The 17783-nt window shown below is 39.7% G+C and overlaps 1 protein-coding gene across 1 annotated transcript in view; it reads left to right on the top strand.

Annotated features, from left to right (window-relative positions):
• The window catches only part of trpm3 (transient receptor potential cation channel, subfamily M, member 3), a 118084-nt gene that overhangs the window by 37066 nt on the left and 63235 nt on the right, over window positions 1-17783 (top strand). The window contains 4 exon segments of the mRNA XM_013909931.1: window positions 10395-10474; window positions 13339-13540; window positions 15780-15993; window positions 17635-17759. Of these exon segments, the coding sequence (XP_013765385.1) occupies window positions 10395-10474; window positions 13339-13540; window positions 15780-15993; window positions 17635-17759 (621 nt within the window).

Raw genomic sequence — 17783 nt, 5'->3', positions numbered from 1 at the left:
ATGTTTCAGACCCAGAAGCTATGACTACCTTTTAGTCTTTAGTCTACTCACAGAAAGTCATGTTGACATTAACTTTCTAACCAGCTATATGTCAAAGTTCTGATAAACAGTGACTGCAAGTGAACTTGCCATAAAATTACAGATACGTTTAGATAACATTGATATTGTATGTGAATATATGCAAATATAAATTAACATTTGTTAAACATTGAAAATAATTTGCTTAACTGCTCTTAGCATCTGCTTAACATCCTCTGTGTTACCTTCAATTGATGTTGGTGGGACAAATGCATCACTCAGTAGTTGGTTAGTTGCCTTTATAAACAAAACCGCTAAGAAATCTGAAAAATGCCAACAGAACACAGAAATTTGCAACACCCAGTGCGGTACGGTATCAGTGAAATCTAAAACTACAGATCAAACCTGAATGAAAGCCCATCTGAAAAAGTACAAACTTGGTCTTTTTCCTCTTTCCTCCTTTCATTCCTTCTATGGGCTGTCATCGTTTCCTTCAGCCTACACTCTTGACGCATGTCAGTCAGTCCCCAGTTAAATAAAATGACAAGTCATCATTAGACTGACTGCATCTAACCGGCTGCTTGCTGCGCTTGTCATTCACTCTGACTTGTTGCCTTTCACTCTCTCCCTCATCACTCTGCGTCTCTGCTGGCTTCCCGTTTCTTATTGGGTGAAGATTCTCACTTTTCTGCCCTCATCTGGACGCACATAAACCAGATGAACTCATGTTTCCTTTCATCTGTCTGTCAGTTTATTACCCCTCCCTCCACCCGCTTCTCTTTTGCTCATTTTTCACCTTCATTTTAGCAGCCATGAGGAGGCATTAGAGCACTTTTCATAAATCTAAACCTTAATTCCCCCAACCAATATCTACAAATTAAATAAAAAAAAAACAAGAAGTTACAAACATGACTAAAATCCAGCTTTTTTCATATAGTATGAACATAAATACACACAGCTGTGATAACTGTGCTCGAAATTGCTGTCTCTTGCCTGTACAATCTCTCGCCAATCCTTGGCTTTATTCACTGAGGGTCTCATGCGACATTTTGACCCTCATAACTCACACACATGCTCCCTGACACAATTCAATTTACAGCACATCCTCTCTCTCTCTCTTCTGTCTTACTGTACACCCTTTATCTTTAACCACCACTGCCTCACCCACGCTCACCCGATATCTCCCGCATCGCCTACATCTGCTTCCATCTTCCCCGCTCCCTACCTCCTCATCGACTCTGATGCTGAAATCAGCCCCCTGTCTCCTAGTCCCCCCCCCCCTCTGTCGCAGACAGAATGACCATGCCAGTGTTGATTAGAGCCCGCATGGCCAGATGCTCAACTAGGCTTAGCACAGGCCTGTGGGAAAGAGTACTGCTTATTCTAGCCTCAGGAGATGGATTGAAAATGACGGGACCTAAAACAAGCAAGCATTGTCTTGTTACCCTCACATATTCAACACGCACAGGCACACAAGTCATTGCATGTAATATATAGCAGACAAGTTTTATTCCTATGTATTATATTCCTAACGAATGTGATAATTACTAATGTTACAGACTTATTGTTGTTTAAGTGTACAAGTACACATGTTCAGTTCGCTGTGATTAATTTAAATATCTAGTTTATCCTTTAAAAAAATTGCTTTATAAAATTTATGCAGACCATAGTGAGGGATAGTTGTGACATAATGTTCTCTTTTTGTGAAAACGCCCCACTCCTTGAGTCCGATTCAGGTGATTTTTGGAGCACATATTGCTACAGCACTAAACACTGCCATCTCACCAAGACAGTAATTTATTGTAGATCAGATATGGTTGATACCACTGAGCTTATAATTACAGTATGTCTAGCTGTACCCATTTCAGTGATGTGGATATTCCCTCTTTTTAAAAATCACAACATGATTTCTTCATGTCATATGAACACGGACCACAGTGGGAATGTGCACTTAGGCCAATGTCACAGAAACCCATTAGTAAATGAAATGTTGTGGAGGGTTATTTATGTATTTTTTGAGGGTTATTTAGAATTTTTATTCAATTTTATATAAATCAGACCCGGGACAAACTTAAATTAAAAAAAATTATGTGCTCCTGTAAGAGTTTTACTGTCTGCACTCTTGTAGGACGTCACATAGCTGCAGTAGAATCAATATATTTGATTCAGGTCATTACATAAATCGTAACCTGTCGTAAGTCTTTCATCGGGATGACAGGAATCCCATTCCAGTTCATTTCAGTGAAGGTCTCCTCAAGGCCATTGAGTTTAAAAATCAGTGACAGATGAGGCTGATCTGGTATTAGTTACCCAGAAAGATTATAGATAATCGACTTACATTATGTAAACCGACACTGGAGCTGGAAATCAGTGTATTCAGCAGTTTGCCTAATTTAAAGCGCCTTCTACTGAAGAGAGCTATTATAATTAAAAGTGCTGAAATGTGCATAAGCATTAGCGTAAGATTTTTAAGGCTTTTGAATAATTTCTTTGAAAGCAGCCAGTGTAGAGGAAAAACAAGCCAGATTTCAAAGAGTAAAGTGCTTTGTTTGCCCTTTTTTGTCAGGTGGATAATAAATACAATATGTGCAGTTAGGCAATCCAGAAAGCACTGATAGTCTTGTTATACAGTACCTCAAGTTTGGATGCATTGTGTGTAATTAAAACAATTCCCAGTGGCACCTAAGGAATTATTGGATTTAAACAAGTGTTCTGTGTTTACCTTTGGTGCTTATTAATGTTTGGAGTTTTCCTAAGATATGTTTTAAACTTGTTTCATGGTTCTAATTGGACAGCATAGGGAGCATGATGAAACTGTTGGCAATTGCCTGAAGGGGCGGAAATCCTCTGTCTTGTATTCACAAGCTAATTATACTTTCCGTCAGATACTATGAGAAGTCAGAGTAGTGTCTATATTTCCCACAAAATTCCTGCATACTGGGACTATTACAGTGCACAGTGAGCAGACGGGCGACAGAGAGAGAAAGTTCGGTTTGAGCTGCTTTGAATTTGCCTGTGTGTTGTGCAATTTTCTATAATAGTGGAAGGAGAGCAGTGGAACAAATCTGGAAATGTCTTTTTGGGATTCAGGCCTTTCTGTTATAGGACACACCAGTGCAAAAAAACAAAACACTTTGGTTATCTTGTGTGTTTTACATAAGATAGTGGAAGCGACTACGAGATGTTGATCAGAGATGTACATGTGCAGTGTTGGTTTATTTTCTCTAACTTTAGTATAGTTAAAAGTACACATGGAGGCAGCTGATGGTAGCTGCTCATACCTGAACTAATGAATAACTAAGTCAAAATAATCACTGGGAATGCATGAATGCACAAATTATTACTGACGTTCCTGTAACTCAGCTCGGTTACTCTGTTGCCATTTTTCAGTTTTCATCTTTTGCATCTCTCTTTAGCTGGAAAATGCTGAAACACGTGGAAAACTCACTTGGTATGTAAATGTGTGGCAGACCGAAACCATGCATGCGTACATGCTACCTGCGCTCTTGGCTACTCTGATGCAGACACCGGAAGATATAACTGGTATCTGCATCAGGTTAGTGAGTGCTGCCTCACTTCACTTCCTCTCCTTGACAAGACCTGCCTTTGGAGGCACTGACCTCATCTTTATTACAAGTACAGGGAGCTGGCATTGGTTTTGGGGGGGCTGGGTTGTTGTTAAGTTACAGTCAAGTGTTGTTTACCAGTGAAATAACTCTTGATCTTACAGAGATCACTGTGCCTGTGGGATTAGTTATAGTGGTTTTCATCTTATCCTTGTTGTATAGGTTAAAGATACCTCAGAGAGAGGCAGAGAAGTACAGATACCTGTGTTAAAAAGTACTGAAGCAACTTTTTTACTCAAGTAAAAGTGAAAATCTACTGGACAAAACTACCCAGTATATTCATGCAACATTTGAATAACCCACAGTTAGTATAGCTTAATTTGTTTTGCAGGACTTTTCACAAAATGCAAACAATGCATTTGAACGTTGATAAATTGTTGAATTTGAAATTACCTGACTCTTTAAAAAACACTGCCTTAATTCTTTCTCCTCTTCTGTAGTGCTAGCTAGATTCTGAACTTATGGAAACCTGCACTGCTTCCGGTCCACTTTAACTCCTAAGTATAAATGCTTTCAATGATGCTATTGATGTAAATGTAAGGAGTGGAAATAACAGACTTTTTTTTAATGTAGGGAGTGAAAATAGAAAGGTTTCAGAAAAATTATAGATACCTGAAAATTATTGTCAAGTACAGTATTTGTAAGTATTTGTACTTCGTTACTTCCCACCTCTGGAGACCGGGATCTAACATATGCTATTAGGTGATCAGCATGATCAATCTACATTATTAGATTTTGTTTGAATTTGTTTCAACCTCAGTGATACTCTGTCAATTCAGAGCATGTAAGAACTCTAGAGACTCCTTTCTGCATACTGACCCTCGAAACTGTTTGCTTTACCTTATCATCGGCGTAACCAGGCCACACTGATCACTCAGCCACATGCATAGTGCTTCACATCGATTTAACTCTGAACTAATTCACTGCTACTATATGCTTATATCTTAATTAGCTTGTGCATCCTACACGCTTTCATTTGAATTTCATCGGTGTGTAAAAGCATCCCACTCGCACCTAGTGTGCTCAATGGATTTGAGGGGACAAGCCAAATGACCTCTGCTGCTCATTTCATTCATCAGATGGAGAATCTGAATGGAAGGTACCCGTCTAGTCCATTAGAGGCTCGTTATTTGGCAGGACCTTCAAATGTCTGTGTGAACCACTATTTACAGTCAACAAAACCAGCAGGCATCGATTTTCTGATTTCTTCACATAGAAGCATGAAATCTTACAGGAAAAAAATGGCAAATGTGATGTTATTGTCAACAAGTATCTCGGAAAGATTTTTCACTTTGCTTTGTTAGATGTGAAAAATCCCCAGATTTATTCCAGCAGACAATATTACATATATCAAAATAGTGTTGCCTACATATAAAACAACGAAAAATCCATTTATGCACTGTGATAAGGAGACGTTTTGACACTGAAATGCAGAATAGAACTTTCAGCAGGACAGGTTTGTTTAATTGGACCCAACCTGCGATAGATGTGCTGCATCAGAATGAATTGGATTTAATGTAATTGAAATCACGCATTAGTTTTGTAAAGGAAGATCTTTTTTTTTCAGTGTTTAATTAAATGTGCCTCTCAATATCTGGATATATAATAGCAATTAACTGAGTTGTATACTCTCATCCAAATATCAAATAGCATTAGTAACCAACATTGCTCTATATGCAGTACAAGAAGCTCAGGTACATGGCCAGTTGTCATTGCCAGTTTGCAGGGGCAGCAGTCTAAGCAGAGATACCTGGCCACTTCCTCCAGTTTGTCTGGGGAATACCAGCCAAGAGACATAATCTCTCCAGTACATCTTGTATCTGCCCCAGGGCCTCCTCCTGCCAGGTCATGCCTGAAACATCTCATTTAGGAAGCGCCCACGAGGAAGCCCAGTCAGATGCGTGAACCATCTCAACTGGCTCCTTTCCATGTGGAGGACTCGTGGCTCTACTCTGAGTCCCTCTCAGATGACCAAGCTGCTCACCTTATTGCTAAGTGACAGCCCGGCTACCCTTCACAGGATGTTCATGTATCAGCAATCGTACTCCTTTGGTCACTACCCACACACAGCTCGTGGCCATAGGTGAGTGGGGGAATGTGTGATACGTAAAAATAGATACAAAGGAAAACGACATGCAGGGATCCAGAGTAGATGTTTTAATCAGGCTGAACTTCTGAATGTTGTAAATGTTGTAAAATTGTTGGGACTACACCTCAGTGAAACTTCAGAACAGCCTTGTTTCTGATTATTTTGCTTAGATCCACATTTTGTTGTTGTCTTTAAAATAAGCAATATGAACAATTTTTTGGAAAGTACATTCTCATTCCCAACTGTGTTTTGTCCTGCTTGTGCATTGATAACTTAATTTACTTGAGATTACAGTCTTATGTGCCCAGTTTCCCCTGCCGCTCAAGGTAATTAAACCTGGTGTGTATTATCTACACTTCTCTTAATCCGCTTTATGAAAACAGGTTGGAAAATGCCCTCGCACTCCAAAAAAGCACCAGGAAAACTGCAGGTGGAAGGGAAAAACTCATGTATGTGTCTGGGTGTTTGTCACTGAGGACAAAATAAGGATGGTGAGCAGGCCTAGACGAATGTCATATTTCTCCACCTAATAGGCTTGCCTGCCATTCAGACACTCCACTGGGTCTTGATCTCTGACAGATGTGTAGCTAAGGGACACACGCACACATACACATAAAAACCGTTTCTCCAACCTAAATTTGAAGCTTAAACAGGTGAGGTACTGAAGAGGAGTGGATGTGCTCACTGTTTCTGAGAAAGGACACAGACTTTTGAATATTTGACAGAGGTCAGACACTTGTGGTATTTCTTGTAACTAGCTAGCTAGCTGGTTTCTCATATATTATTGTTTTAAAATTATTTTATTCCAGTCCTCAGTTTGTTAACTTAGCAGAGACTGTGGATACACACTATTGCACACACTCAAGTGACTAAGCCAAAATAATAAATATTACTAATCATACTCTTTACGATTAAAAACATGCTTAAAACACACTTACACTTTCAAATTTGATTGTCTTTGAAAGACATTTAAAAAAAATCCAGAGTGAAAAAGGAAAATAAAATCATATGAATGTGAAAACAGCCATGTCCCCATAACACGAGTGAAATACCCGCCCACACATCCACACGCCTGCATGCAAACACACACTAACACACACGCACACACATTCCAGCAATGATATCAGTCCCTGAGTAGATCAGTTGCCCGTGGACAGAGAGGTTGCCTGATCAGGTGTGCTCTGATCAAGTTATTTTAGTTGCTTCTAGTTTTTTGGGCAGGATCATGTCTCTAACACCAACATCAACTCTGACTATGAAGGAAAGGCCACAACAGTGCAGCACATCAAACAATACAGGTGAGTTAACAAATCCAGACACATGTGCGTCACACTCTTGTTCTTAAAAACCCCTAAATAGCAGCCTGACCTTTATTTTTTTTTATTTTTATCATTGATGCACTTGATGTTTATTTACATCAACTTCTCTCTTTTTTAAACTCTATTTGTGGAGATTCTATTTAGATCCTATTCTGGCTGAAAAACTGAAAACGGTGCCATGTGTCAAAGATAACTGAGCACATTAAAGCTTACACAATATCCTATTTAAATCTTTGCTTTGGTATTCTCTAGTTGTCTAATTTTAAATTAAATGTGGGAACAATACGAACGAGAACTCAATTAATTATGTAATTAAGCTGTTATTTCTACCTTAAATTGTTTGGCTTTCAACTTAAGGTATGAAGCCTTAATCTTTCGTTATAATCAAAAATGTGACCTGATTGTAACTCATCTTGATTGCATCATATATTTGATCAGCATCTACTGGCATTTATTTTTTTTCCAAAATGCAATATCCTTTTGAGTTATGTCATTTCTGATGCGTGTAAAATCAAAGTAAACCAAAAGTAGAGATCAGCTTTTCCACTTTCTTTCTTTCTTTCTTTCTTTCTTTCTTTCTTTCATCTCTGAACTGGCAGTATAAATAAATTCATTGTGAGGCACCGAAGAGGTCCACAAAGAGTCGAAGATAAAGATTTAAAGCAGTCTAGGAAGAAAAGCAATGGCGATATATTTAATGTTAAAACATTCTCTGTATACAGTCCACTAGCTCACCTGTATGCTCAAATAAGAGCTGAGTCATTTGTGTGCGTTAAGAGGAGAAGATAAAGAAAAGGGAGCGAGCGGACAGATTAGGTGGCTGATTGGATATGGTTCTCAATTCAGCTCCCTGCCAGTGCCAATAACAAAGAAGAGACACAATAGTAAGGGAGCTGGATGAGAGGACAGAGAGAAGAGGGTGGAGGTGGTGGAAGTGTAATGGAGTCAAGGACCCTCACAGACTGTCAAATGCTGCACACTTGCTGCATGTCAGGCCCAAGACACACATGCACGCATAAGAATCAGTCCAATATTTTGCTAGACATGTCTGTGTGTGCGTGTGTACAAGTGCTCCTTGGCGATAAATCTTAATTACACAATGGAGTGCAGGCCATGTGCCATCTCATCACACCATGTCAAATCTCATAAGCAACACAAAAGAATAGAAGAGGAAGAGCAAGAGCAAGAAAATCAGATGCAAGCAAATGTGTATCTGGTATGTGAAGAAAGAAGGAAATTCAGACCTGCACAGGTGGGATCCAGGGGGAAGACAATCTTTGTATTGGATCCTCTTGGGTAGACCCACTCTGGTCATTACTTCTAAAACCAGAAACTCACCAGCAGCCAATTTTGTGTTGCTGCTGGTGATTTTGCAATCAGTTCAGTCAATATTAACAATTCTAAAAACAAAACAAAACATGTAACCGATCTATTTTGTGCCAAGGGAAGCTGGCGGATGAATACACAGGTTTAGAATGTGAGAAAGAATGGGGCTGGGGGTGTTGTTGTGGCCCGCTGAGTCATCGTGGCTGGGTGATCTGTAAAAAGCAGCCCCATCAGCCCCCCAGAGTAATGGTTAATCGTGGGAAGTCTGGTGTTAGGGTAAGTGTGGCTGTGTGCAGGCCCGGCCTGATTGTGGACAGTTGCGGTGGGTTTTGCCGTACCGTGGTGTGACAGGGCCAGTCAGGCGGATGGGGCGTGTGTTGTTGTGGGGAAAGCCCTGTACAAGCAGCTCTTTGCTCTGCTGGCTGGGAGAAAAGCTGGGGCAGCTCTCCCAGAGTAGAAAAAAAAAAGCTCTGTTCTTTTGTTTTCATGGCCGTTCTGCTCCCTCTGCTCTGTGAGTTTGGGTATCTCATCTGGTTGGCTGAATGATATTCGGTCCTGTTCTGGACCTCTGGTGTCTCACAAAACTTCCCGTAGTCTCTTCCTAGAAACTTTTACTTCCAAAGTTAAAATACAATTACAATAAAAGGGAAAGCAAAGACATTGATCTCTTTTGGCGTGGCATTAAAATGTATCTAGCTTGTAACGAATCAATGAAGGGACACTTAAGCTGACATGCCGATAATCATCTTGTAGTAGCAACGTGATAGAAAGCAGACACACACACACACAGGAAAATACCACCAGAAAACAGCAGTGTTTTCCCTTATAGTGCTGAGGGGGATTTTCAAAGAAAATGTCAAAAAAGATTTAGTTATTTCGCCTTGTGACATTTCACGGTACCTGTTAGCCATCTTACTTTTTATATATTGTGAAAATACAACATTATTATTTACAGGTCACTGTAACCTCTGCCAGAAATTGTTCAGTGCTATCACAACTCTGAGGTTGCTATGGGTCAGTATTTAATCATGCTTCGATGTGTGGAAATATCTACTGTATATAGATGTGTGGCAGATTAGGAGGCAGAGCGGCTCATACGCTAATCACAAGGTCAGGGATTCGATCATCAGCTCCTCCTCAATGTACATGTGGAAATGCCCTTGGACAACATGATGAACCCAAAAAACTACCTTTGATACATCCATCAATGTGTGTATGTGTTTGTGTGTATGTGATCTTAATATTTTTTAAAAAAAAGCAAGAATTATGCCTTGTAGTGTAAAGTGATTTGAGTGTTCGCTAAGACCAGAAAAAGCACTTTAATAATTTCTCTTCCTGTGCTGCACATGTGGTTCCACTGTGTGTCTGTCATGTCTTTAGCGAGGTAATTAACTCCAGTCAGACACTCTGTCACTCAGACCTGGAGCACATGTGTCTCACAAAAGCCTCATTTCACAGGCTGCTTCAAATCAGACGTAGAAACATCTACCCACACTTTTTCAAACAAATGTGCACCCATACATGAAGCTGGAATATACTCACACTAAGCTGGCTACACATATGCACGTCTAAGGACTAGACCTCTGACATAGTTTACCGCTTCAGTGCATTTATCATCCCTTTTCGACATCCAAGCTCTTCATCTCATCTGGTTTGAGATCTAGCCACTGAGTAACATAAAACATTTCTCTATCCGAGTGTCAGTGTTTGAATAATGGGTCAGGGACTACATGTGTCTTTGTGTGTGTGCTGCGTCTGCATATGTGTGTCATTCCACTGTGCTGTGATTTCCGTTCTTGAACAAGGCTGAGATGTTTTTTAAGTATTTTTAAGGCATTTGTTCCAAGGTCCTATTTTGTATGCTCTGTTTGCCATGCAACAAAGCAGGACTCTGAGCTCTTGATGGACTAATGTGAGGCTGTTTTTGCTGTGTGTCACTTCTCCATGTTCAATCCTTAGCTCCTTTATTTGACACTGACTTCTTTTGTCTTTTCTTTTGTCTTGTTTTTGTTGCAGGCACAGAAATCGTGGATAGAAAGAGCATTCAGCAAGAGAGAATGTGTTCATATCATAGTGAGCGCCAAAGACCCCCATAGGTGAGTACAGAAAAGGGATATTAGAAAGTGTTAACCAAAAATCTTTATATCTTTAATCTTTACAATCCTTTGCATCATTTTAGAGTTTGTTGTTTTGCTGTTGACCTTTTAAAACATGTAGAGTAACTCTAATGACACTGCAGGCAAGAGCTTCGCATTAATGAACCAAAACACTGACATTATGCATTTTAAAACACAAATAGGGAATTTAAAGGTACAGTTGTTTTCTGCGGATAATAATCATAGTAATGATCAGTGTTGCCAACTTAGCGACTTTGTCGCTATATTTAGCGAGTTTTCAGACCCCTTAGTGACTTTTTTTCTAAAAAAAAGTCGCTAAAAAAAGACGTGAAAGCGCGTATCGCTTTTACTCTCAACAAGCAGCGGGTGCTGTAACGCAGTCAGTTCTTCTTTTACTCTTATGCTGTTTTGTGGATCACAAGGTTTAAAACTACTTATAAACACACACAAAGTAACTCCACCAGAGCGCCTATTTCGGGTCACTTTTGCCGGTCCAAGCCCGGGTAAAGGAGCAGGGTTGGAATTGTGACATTAAAAAAACAATAATTGCTAAAAGAAATTTAATTTGTAGTTCTAAATAAACTCTAAATGCATTTAGGACGTTTTTTACTCACTTTATGTCTCTTCCACAATGTTATTTCTCTCTCCAACAACATAGGTTACAATTAGATTGGCATGACCAATTATGCAAATTAGGCGATGGCTTAATTTAGCGACTTCTAGCGACTTTTAGGACAACCAATAGCGATTTTCCTTACTGAGGAGTTGGCAACACTGGTAATGATAATCATTATTATTATTATTATAAAGAATTTTATATTTATAGTCACAGTTCTGCCTAATCTCACTTTATGTATGTGACTAGAGACTAGCCACATGTATAGTACATCAAAGAAGAAGGGAACACGCTCAGACTCCAGTTATGAAAGATCATACCTATGTTTTATCTTCTGAAAAGGAGTCCCCTTCACCAAAGAAGTGAAAAAGCAAAGGAAAGAGACAACATGACCAGCATCTCAAAAATGTCAGATTTATTGTTTCCCTGGCTTGCGGCAACAAACAGATGCTAACAGCAGCTAACAGAACAGAGGCTAACAGCAGCAAAAACATCAATGCTTACTGACAAAAAAGTTTAAAGCGTTGTTGAAATTCAACATTAGCCACAGTAGATAGACATGTTACTTAGGTAAACATCAGACTTACAGCCTACACTCACTGCAGATGAACAGCAGCCAGAGTTGTTTGTCCTGTAGTGGACACCATAGACAGGATTACACACTTGAATTGATAGAGGTAAGAAACAGAACTCAGCTGACTGCCATCTGCAATATTCTGACATCTATTGAGACTAGACAATGTAAACTTAAGGTCTAGACCAATTCATGAAGACAGTAACATATTCTACATTGTTGTAAAAGAATATTTAGGAAGAACTCCTTATCACTCTGGCATAGTCTATCTCAAAGTACATTTATGAGGGCTTTGTTTACATAATACAACGCTATAACAGCACTGTAATGATAACAGCACTTTAGAACAATTTGACTCAGTGTGATAAATTCACAATTACCACCACATTCATTTTTCATTTTGTTTTACAATCTCACTGTCACCTTGAGATTATCAAAATCATTAGAAAACCTGATGTTGTTTTTGCTGGAAGACAAACTCTCTCAATTCTCCTGCATGTACTACCAGGTGCCACACACACACACACACACACACACACACACACACACACACACACTTTGTTTGGTACAGAAATTTTGCATTACTAGAGGAAAACGGGTGAAAGCCAGAAGCAAGACGAAGGAAAAAAGATGTTCCTCAAGATCAAATCAGCTCATTCTTTTTAGTTAGAGACACTTGTGCTCATGCGTGAGGAAGAGGAAGGCAAAGTACCTTTGGTAAGACATGATGGAAACATGAAGTGATAATCGCAGTCTCCTGCCTCCGTTCCTCCCTGGGCTCCCTCTTCATCCTGTAAGATTTAAACACAGAATATAAAAGCGCCATTCAGCACTTGTGAATAAGAATGTACGCAAGCATCATAACTAGCATTTTGCTAACTCTTGTAGTTGCTGTGAGGGAAAAGGAAGTAACAGCGATAGGTACAGAAAACAGAAAGGGATGGAGCTGAGAAAATTTAGCAAAAGCCCACAAATCCTTCCACTCATCTGCAACATAGCCACAGAGCCTAGCCTGATTCACACCTTCCCAGAAATATAACTAAATGCAACAGTTGGGATTGCTTCCTTTGATTTTAATAAGCTGTGTAAACACGGTGCAGGCTATAGTTGTACTTAGCTTGCTTACAAGGCTAATACAATTGCACAGATTCTATCAGTGTAGACACGCACCTCTTTCTTGGTTTGATAGTTTTTGACGATCTGTGTGTTGACTTAATTGCCACTAAAGCTTTTCCCGTGTTTCAGCAAGAGAACTGTTGTTCAGTATGGATCAGCTACAAGATCACCTCAGTTCCATCCATGGAGGCAGAGCAATGCAGGCTCAAACATAATGGCAAACAGCCACTTGCACAAAATTTAATATTTGCTCCTCTGTTATTCTATGCAGGACTATAAATCAAGCTTAGTAAAGAGATGAAAGTTGGACGGCATGCTATCCCTTCAGCCATGCCCACCTTTTATTGCTAGATACATACTACGGCAGCTCTCACGCTCTTTTCTCCCCCCGCTCTCAGTCACACACAATCTGTCTCTTACTCTCCTTTTTCTTCTTCCTGCTCGGGGCTTGCACTTCTCAAGATTTCAATTATTCTCTGCAAAGGACTGTGTAATATACCGGTCTTACACTCACTCTTACTTTCTCCTCTTGTTCAGGTGCTGTTGTGGTCGTCTAATAGGTCAGCATGTGGGCTTGCCACCGGGCATCTCATCTAGTCAGAATGATAAGGCAGAGCGTTTGGCCAAGAATGACAGCCTGTCGGAGAAGTGGTCAATCAGCAAACACACACAGCTCAGCCCCACTGATGCCTTCGGCACCATTGAGTTCCAGGGAGGAGGACACTCCAACAAAGCCATGGTGACTCTCTTTACACTGTGTTGCATTTTATTAGACTTCTCCTTCAGCATGCTGCCCACACAAAGCTTGAGCTTTATGGAACTGGTCAACGTGATTGTTTTGAGCATTAGGGCACCTAAATAAAAGGAGTCACTATTCTGTTGTTATTTCATGCAGCACTGACCTCAGCCGTTGCAACTCATGTTTCCGTTAAGACTCGAGAACCTTTGGTGACACATATCTGAGTGCACCAGCGCAGGAAATCTACTTTGTGTAGCTTTAAGAGTGCATTTGTATGCTTTACTGAGCTATTTTAAAGGCCATAGTTAACCTCCTAAGACAAGAAAGAAGAGAGTAGAGGATTTAGATATCCTAAAATATACCTCCAAACAGTACAAAGGAACCTAACCTCTGATGGAAGTGCTCTCTTCTGGAAATATGAAAATAAAAGTAATACAGTAATGATGTTGAGCAGATGCTTTTTAATGAAAAATGGCCACATAAATTGATTATAGAGATAGTAAAGACTGAGTAATTCAAGAAGAGGATTTCAAAAATATTCAGAAAGTGATGAAAGCTGAAAGTGCATAATGTGATCTAAAGATATTCTTCAAAGCTTCAGTAAACATGTTGTTTGACAGCACGCAGGTACAGAGGAGGAAACTGTTTGATTCCTAGATAACTGAAATACTTTTTTCCTGAATGGCAGATGTAACACAGCTGAAAATAGATGAATAGTTGCGGGTTGCTGAATAAAAAATGACATTGACAAGAGGACTCATCAGGGCTCATTGTATGCATTATGGAGAATGACAAATGTGTCCAATCAGAAGACCTGGAGATAACTGAGGAATCAATCAAATTACTGGAATTATTGTGGAAATATGTGTAATTATTGCTTTAAAAGACTTAAGTGTTATGAGTGTTAGCAGACTGCATTTTGCCTGATTAATTGATCCGTCCCTAATGTGATCTGATGACGTTTTATTTGCAAAGTCACAAACTATGATAACTACACTAAGAAAGTCATATCACACTTTACTGCAGCAATCTGGGAATTCAGATGATTAAACCCAAATTATGTCTGATTTTTTTCCCCAGTGTTAAATTATTCATCCAGACACATGTCAGGTTGGCTTTCTGAGGGTGCATTAGAGGGATAAACAGATGCTCCATAATGTATGTGGTTCTTCAATCATAGCAAACATCTGCTCAATACGTCTTCTAACTTGAGAAATGAAATCCATACGCATAGACACACATGAAACACCAATGCTTTTTACGTTATCATACACATAAGTCGTCACAGCGGTGAAATACTTCATCCCCAAGACACCATATACCTGAATGTAATGCATAAAGTCGTGGTAAAAACAAAGTACACCATATGTCAATTCTAAGGTTTTATATATCCAGACAAAATAAAATTATCTCGACTGTAGCTGGTTTTAAAATGAGCGAAATACAACCTCTGATGAACTATAATGTATTTATTTAACAACTAAGCCAAAAACCGAAATTATACTGCCATGTTGTTTTTATACAGAAGAGGTTTTCTCCTGGGAAACTGTCGAAATAAGTCATACTTGTTTCATCTTCTTCTTATTACTTGTCATGAAGTTTAATATTTAACATGCTAAGTGAAGCCTGTAGAGTCTGAGATGTAGCTGTTTCAGTATCTAGTATTGCACAATTATCTATATAAATATTGATTTATGCACAGCAATAAATCTGCCAGTTAACCTAGGTTAGCTTATTTGGTGATTCTAAATTGGTCATAGGTGTGAATGTGAGTGCGAATGATTGTCTGTCGCTCTGTGTTAGCCCTGCAATAGACTGGTGACCAGTTCAGGGTTTAACCTTCCCCCTGCCCTATGGTGGCTCGGATAGGCTCGAACCCCATGTAATCCTGAATGAGATAAGCGGAAGAGGATGAATAGATGGATGGAAATAATAACACAGTGCAATATGTCATGTTTTACTTTTCATCTGAGGTTGTATTTTACCTCATTTTACCTCATTCGCCTCTGTCAGTGCGCCCCAGGGTGGCTGTGGCTACAATGTAGCTTGCCATCACCAGTGTGTGAATGTGTGTGTGAATGGGTGGATGACTGGATGTGTAAAGCGCTTTGGGGTCCTTAGGGACTAGTAAAGCGCTATATAAATACAGGCCATTTACCATTTTAAGACACATAACCTCTTTTTTACTACATTTGTATGTATTGCTTTATTTCACTGACATGCTTCATGCTGTTTGCAGTACGTACGAGTGTCTTATGACACCAAGCCTGACCTGCTGCTCCACCTGATGACCAAGGAGTGGCAGCTGGAACTGCCCAAGCTGCTCATCTCAGTCCACGGGGGCCTGCAGAACTTTGAATTGCAGCCCAAACTCAAGCAGGTCTTTGGCAAAGGGCTCATCAAGGCTGCCATGACAACAGGGGCCTGGATATTCACTGGAGGAGTCAACACAGGTAAACCACGGGTTTTGACTTATGAAGACAAACTTAAAAACTTTCATGTTTGCAAAACAGAGAGATTGCATACAGCGTTGCACAGCCGTCTTCCTTTTTATAAAAATTAAGTGGGCACTTCAATTTGGCGTATGATGAGTGTGTTCAAGTCTTTATCGTAAGTTATCAGCTATTAAATAACCATTTGTCAAGTGTGTCTAGGCTCTAAAGCTGTTCAGCCACTGGATCACTGTAAAATGGCTGTGAGCACACAGTGAAAGTATGTCAAGTAGTCTAGACTGCTTTTTAATGACTTAAACCTGATGACAGGGTGGCTCTTTCAGATTAAGAGTTATTATTGCAGTATTAGTTGCATGAGAGAAGGCCTGAAATTAAAGACGATCAAAATCTTACACTTGTCAAGCATTCTTACTTTTTGAACAAAGTAATAAAATGTTCTAGCTTAGTAATAGTCCATATGGACCCAAGAGAATAGAAACAAAATATAGAGTGCTAACTAATTAATACAGAACTTTTTGCTGTTACAGTGTAGAGGAATCAGTTACAGTGTAGAGAAATCACAGAGATGTCTGCTTTAAGGAAGCAGTCTTCTAAGGCTAAGGAAGTCTCCTATTCTTAGTGCTGAGTTTTTTTTTGTTTGTTTTTTTGTTTTGGATGATTTTGGCTCAGAGCAGAGTAAGTGAGGAGCTCAGAGGACTGGATGTTGAATGCTGAGGTTGGAAGGGTGAAAGTGTGAAAAAGTCCAAGTTTCAAAGCTTGAAGAAATAAGACTGTGCAACAGTGTAAGTGGTGAAACAAGATTGGTTGGAATGAATACAGGAAACCAGAGTGTTAGCTGGCAGACTGGAAGCACATGAATTATTCATAAATATGCTGTTGCCATGTATATAGAAAGAGGCCTCAGCGAGTACACTGGAGCTCCACTAACGCTCTGAACAAGCGCACATTACACATTCATATAGTACTTTTGTCTATGGGGGAAAATGTGTCTTATCTTATCAGCTTCACTTTGCCTTCAGTAAGGAAGTTAACTGTTATTTTTACCTTGTATTGTTTCCAGGGCACAAAAAGAGATGCTATTTAAGTATCTTAGATTGTATTTAGCGCACTTAAAATAAGATAAAAAGGCAGCAGAATAATGTTTAAATAGGAGAGATGAGAACAGACAAAAAGAAATGATACACGCTGGATGGCGTAGAGTGCGCGCACTTGAATACAGAAAGGAGTAGAAAGTAAGATTTAGTGACAGAATGGGTGCAGGAGGAGAAAAGAGGAAGAGAGGCCTGAATAATGGATAGCTGGATTGGAGGGACAGTGTGTGGAGGTGGAGAAAAGAATGAATGTCAGCTGGAGAGATGAGATAAAATGGCCCCCAGGTCTGACTGCTGCTCCCCTGAGGACAACTACTACAAGCCGAGAGCTACAACCTGGCTGTGTTTAAGTGTGTATGTGTGCGTTTGTGTTTGTTAACACTGGCTCCACACAGTTGTCTTGTGTGCTTAACAGATTCTTTTTATCTATCTCAACAGTGTACGTAATTATCTGACTGGCTATGTATTGATTGTGACAAAACATCTTTCTCTCTGTCCGTCTCTTAAAAGCCCTGAATATTCATGCACACATGCCTATGTCCACACACAGGTGTGATTCGCCACGTGGGTGATGCACTGAAAGACCACGCCTCCAAGTCAAGGGGAAAGATATGCACCATTGGTATTGCTCCATGGGGCATCGTAGAAAATCAAGAGGACCTTGTTGGCAAAGATGTAAGTCTGTGAAGATAGATAGAT

This window comes from Pundamilia nyererei, unplaced genomic scaffold (assembly GCF_000239375.1).
Source record: "Pundamilia nyererei isolate P.nyererei 1_Seehausen unplaced genomic scaffold, PunNye1.0 scaffold00033, whole genome shotgun sequence".
Classification (NCBI taxonomy): Eukaryota; Metazoa; Chordata; class Actinopteri; order Cichliformes; family Cichlidae; genus Pundamilia; species Pundamilia nyererei.
This window is presented reverse-complemented; position numbering and strand designations above follow the sequence as displayed.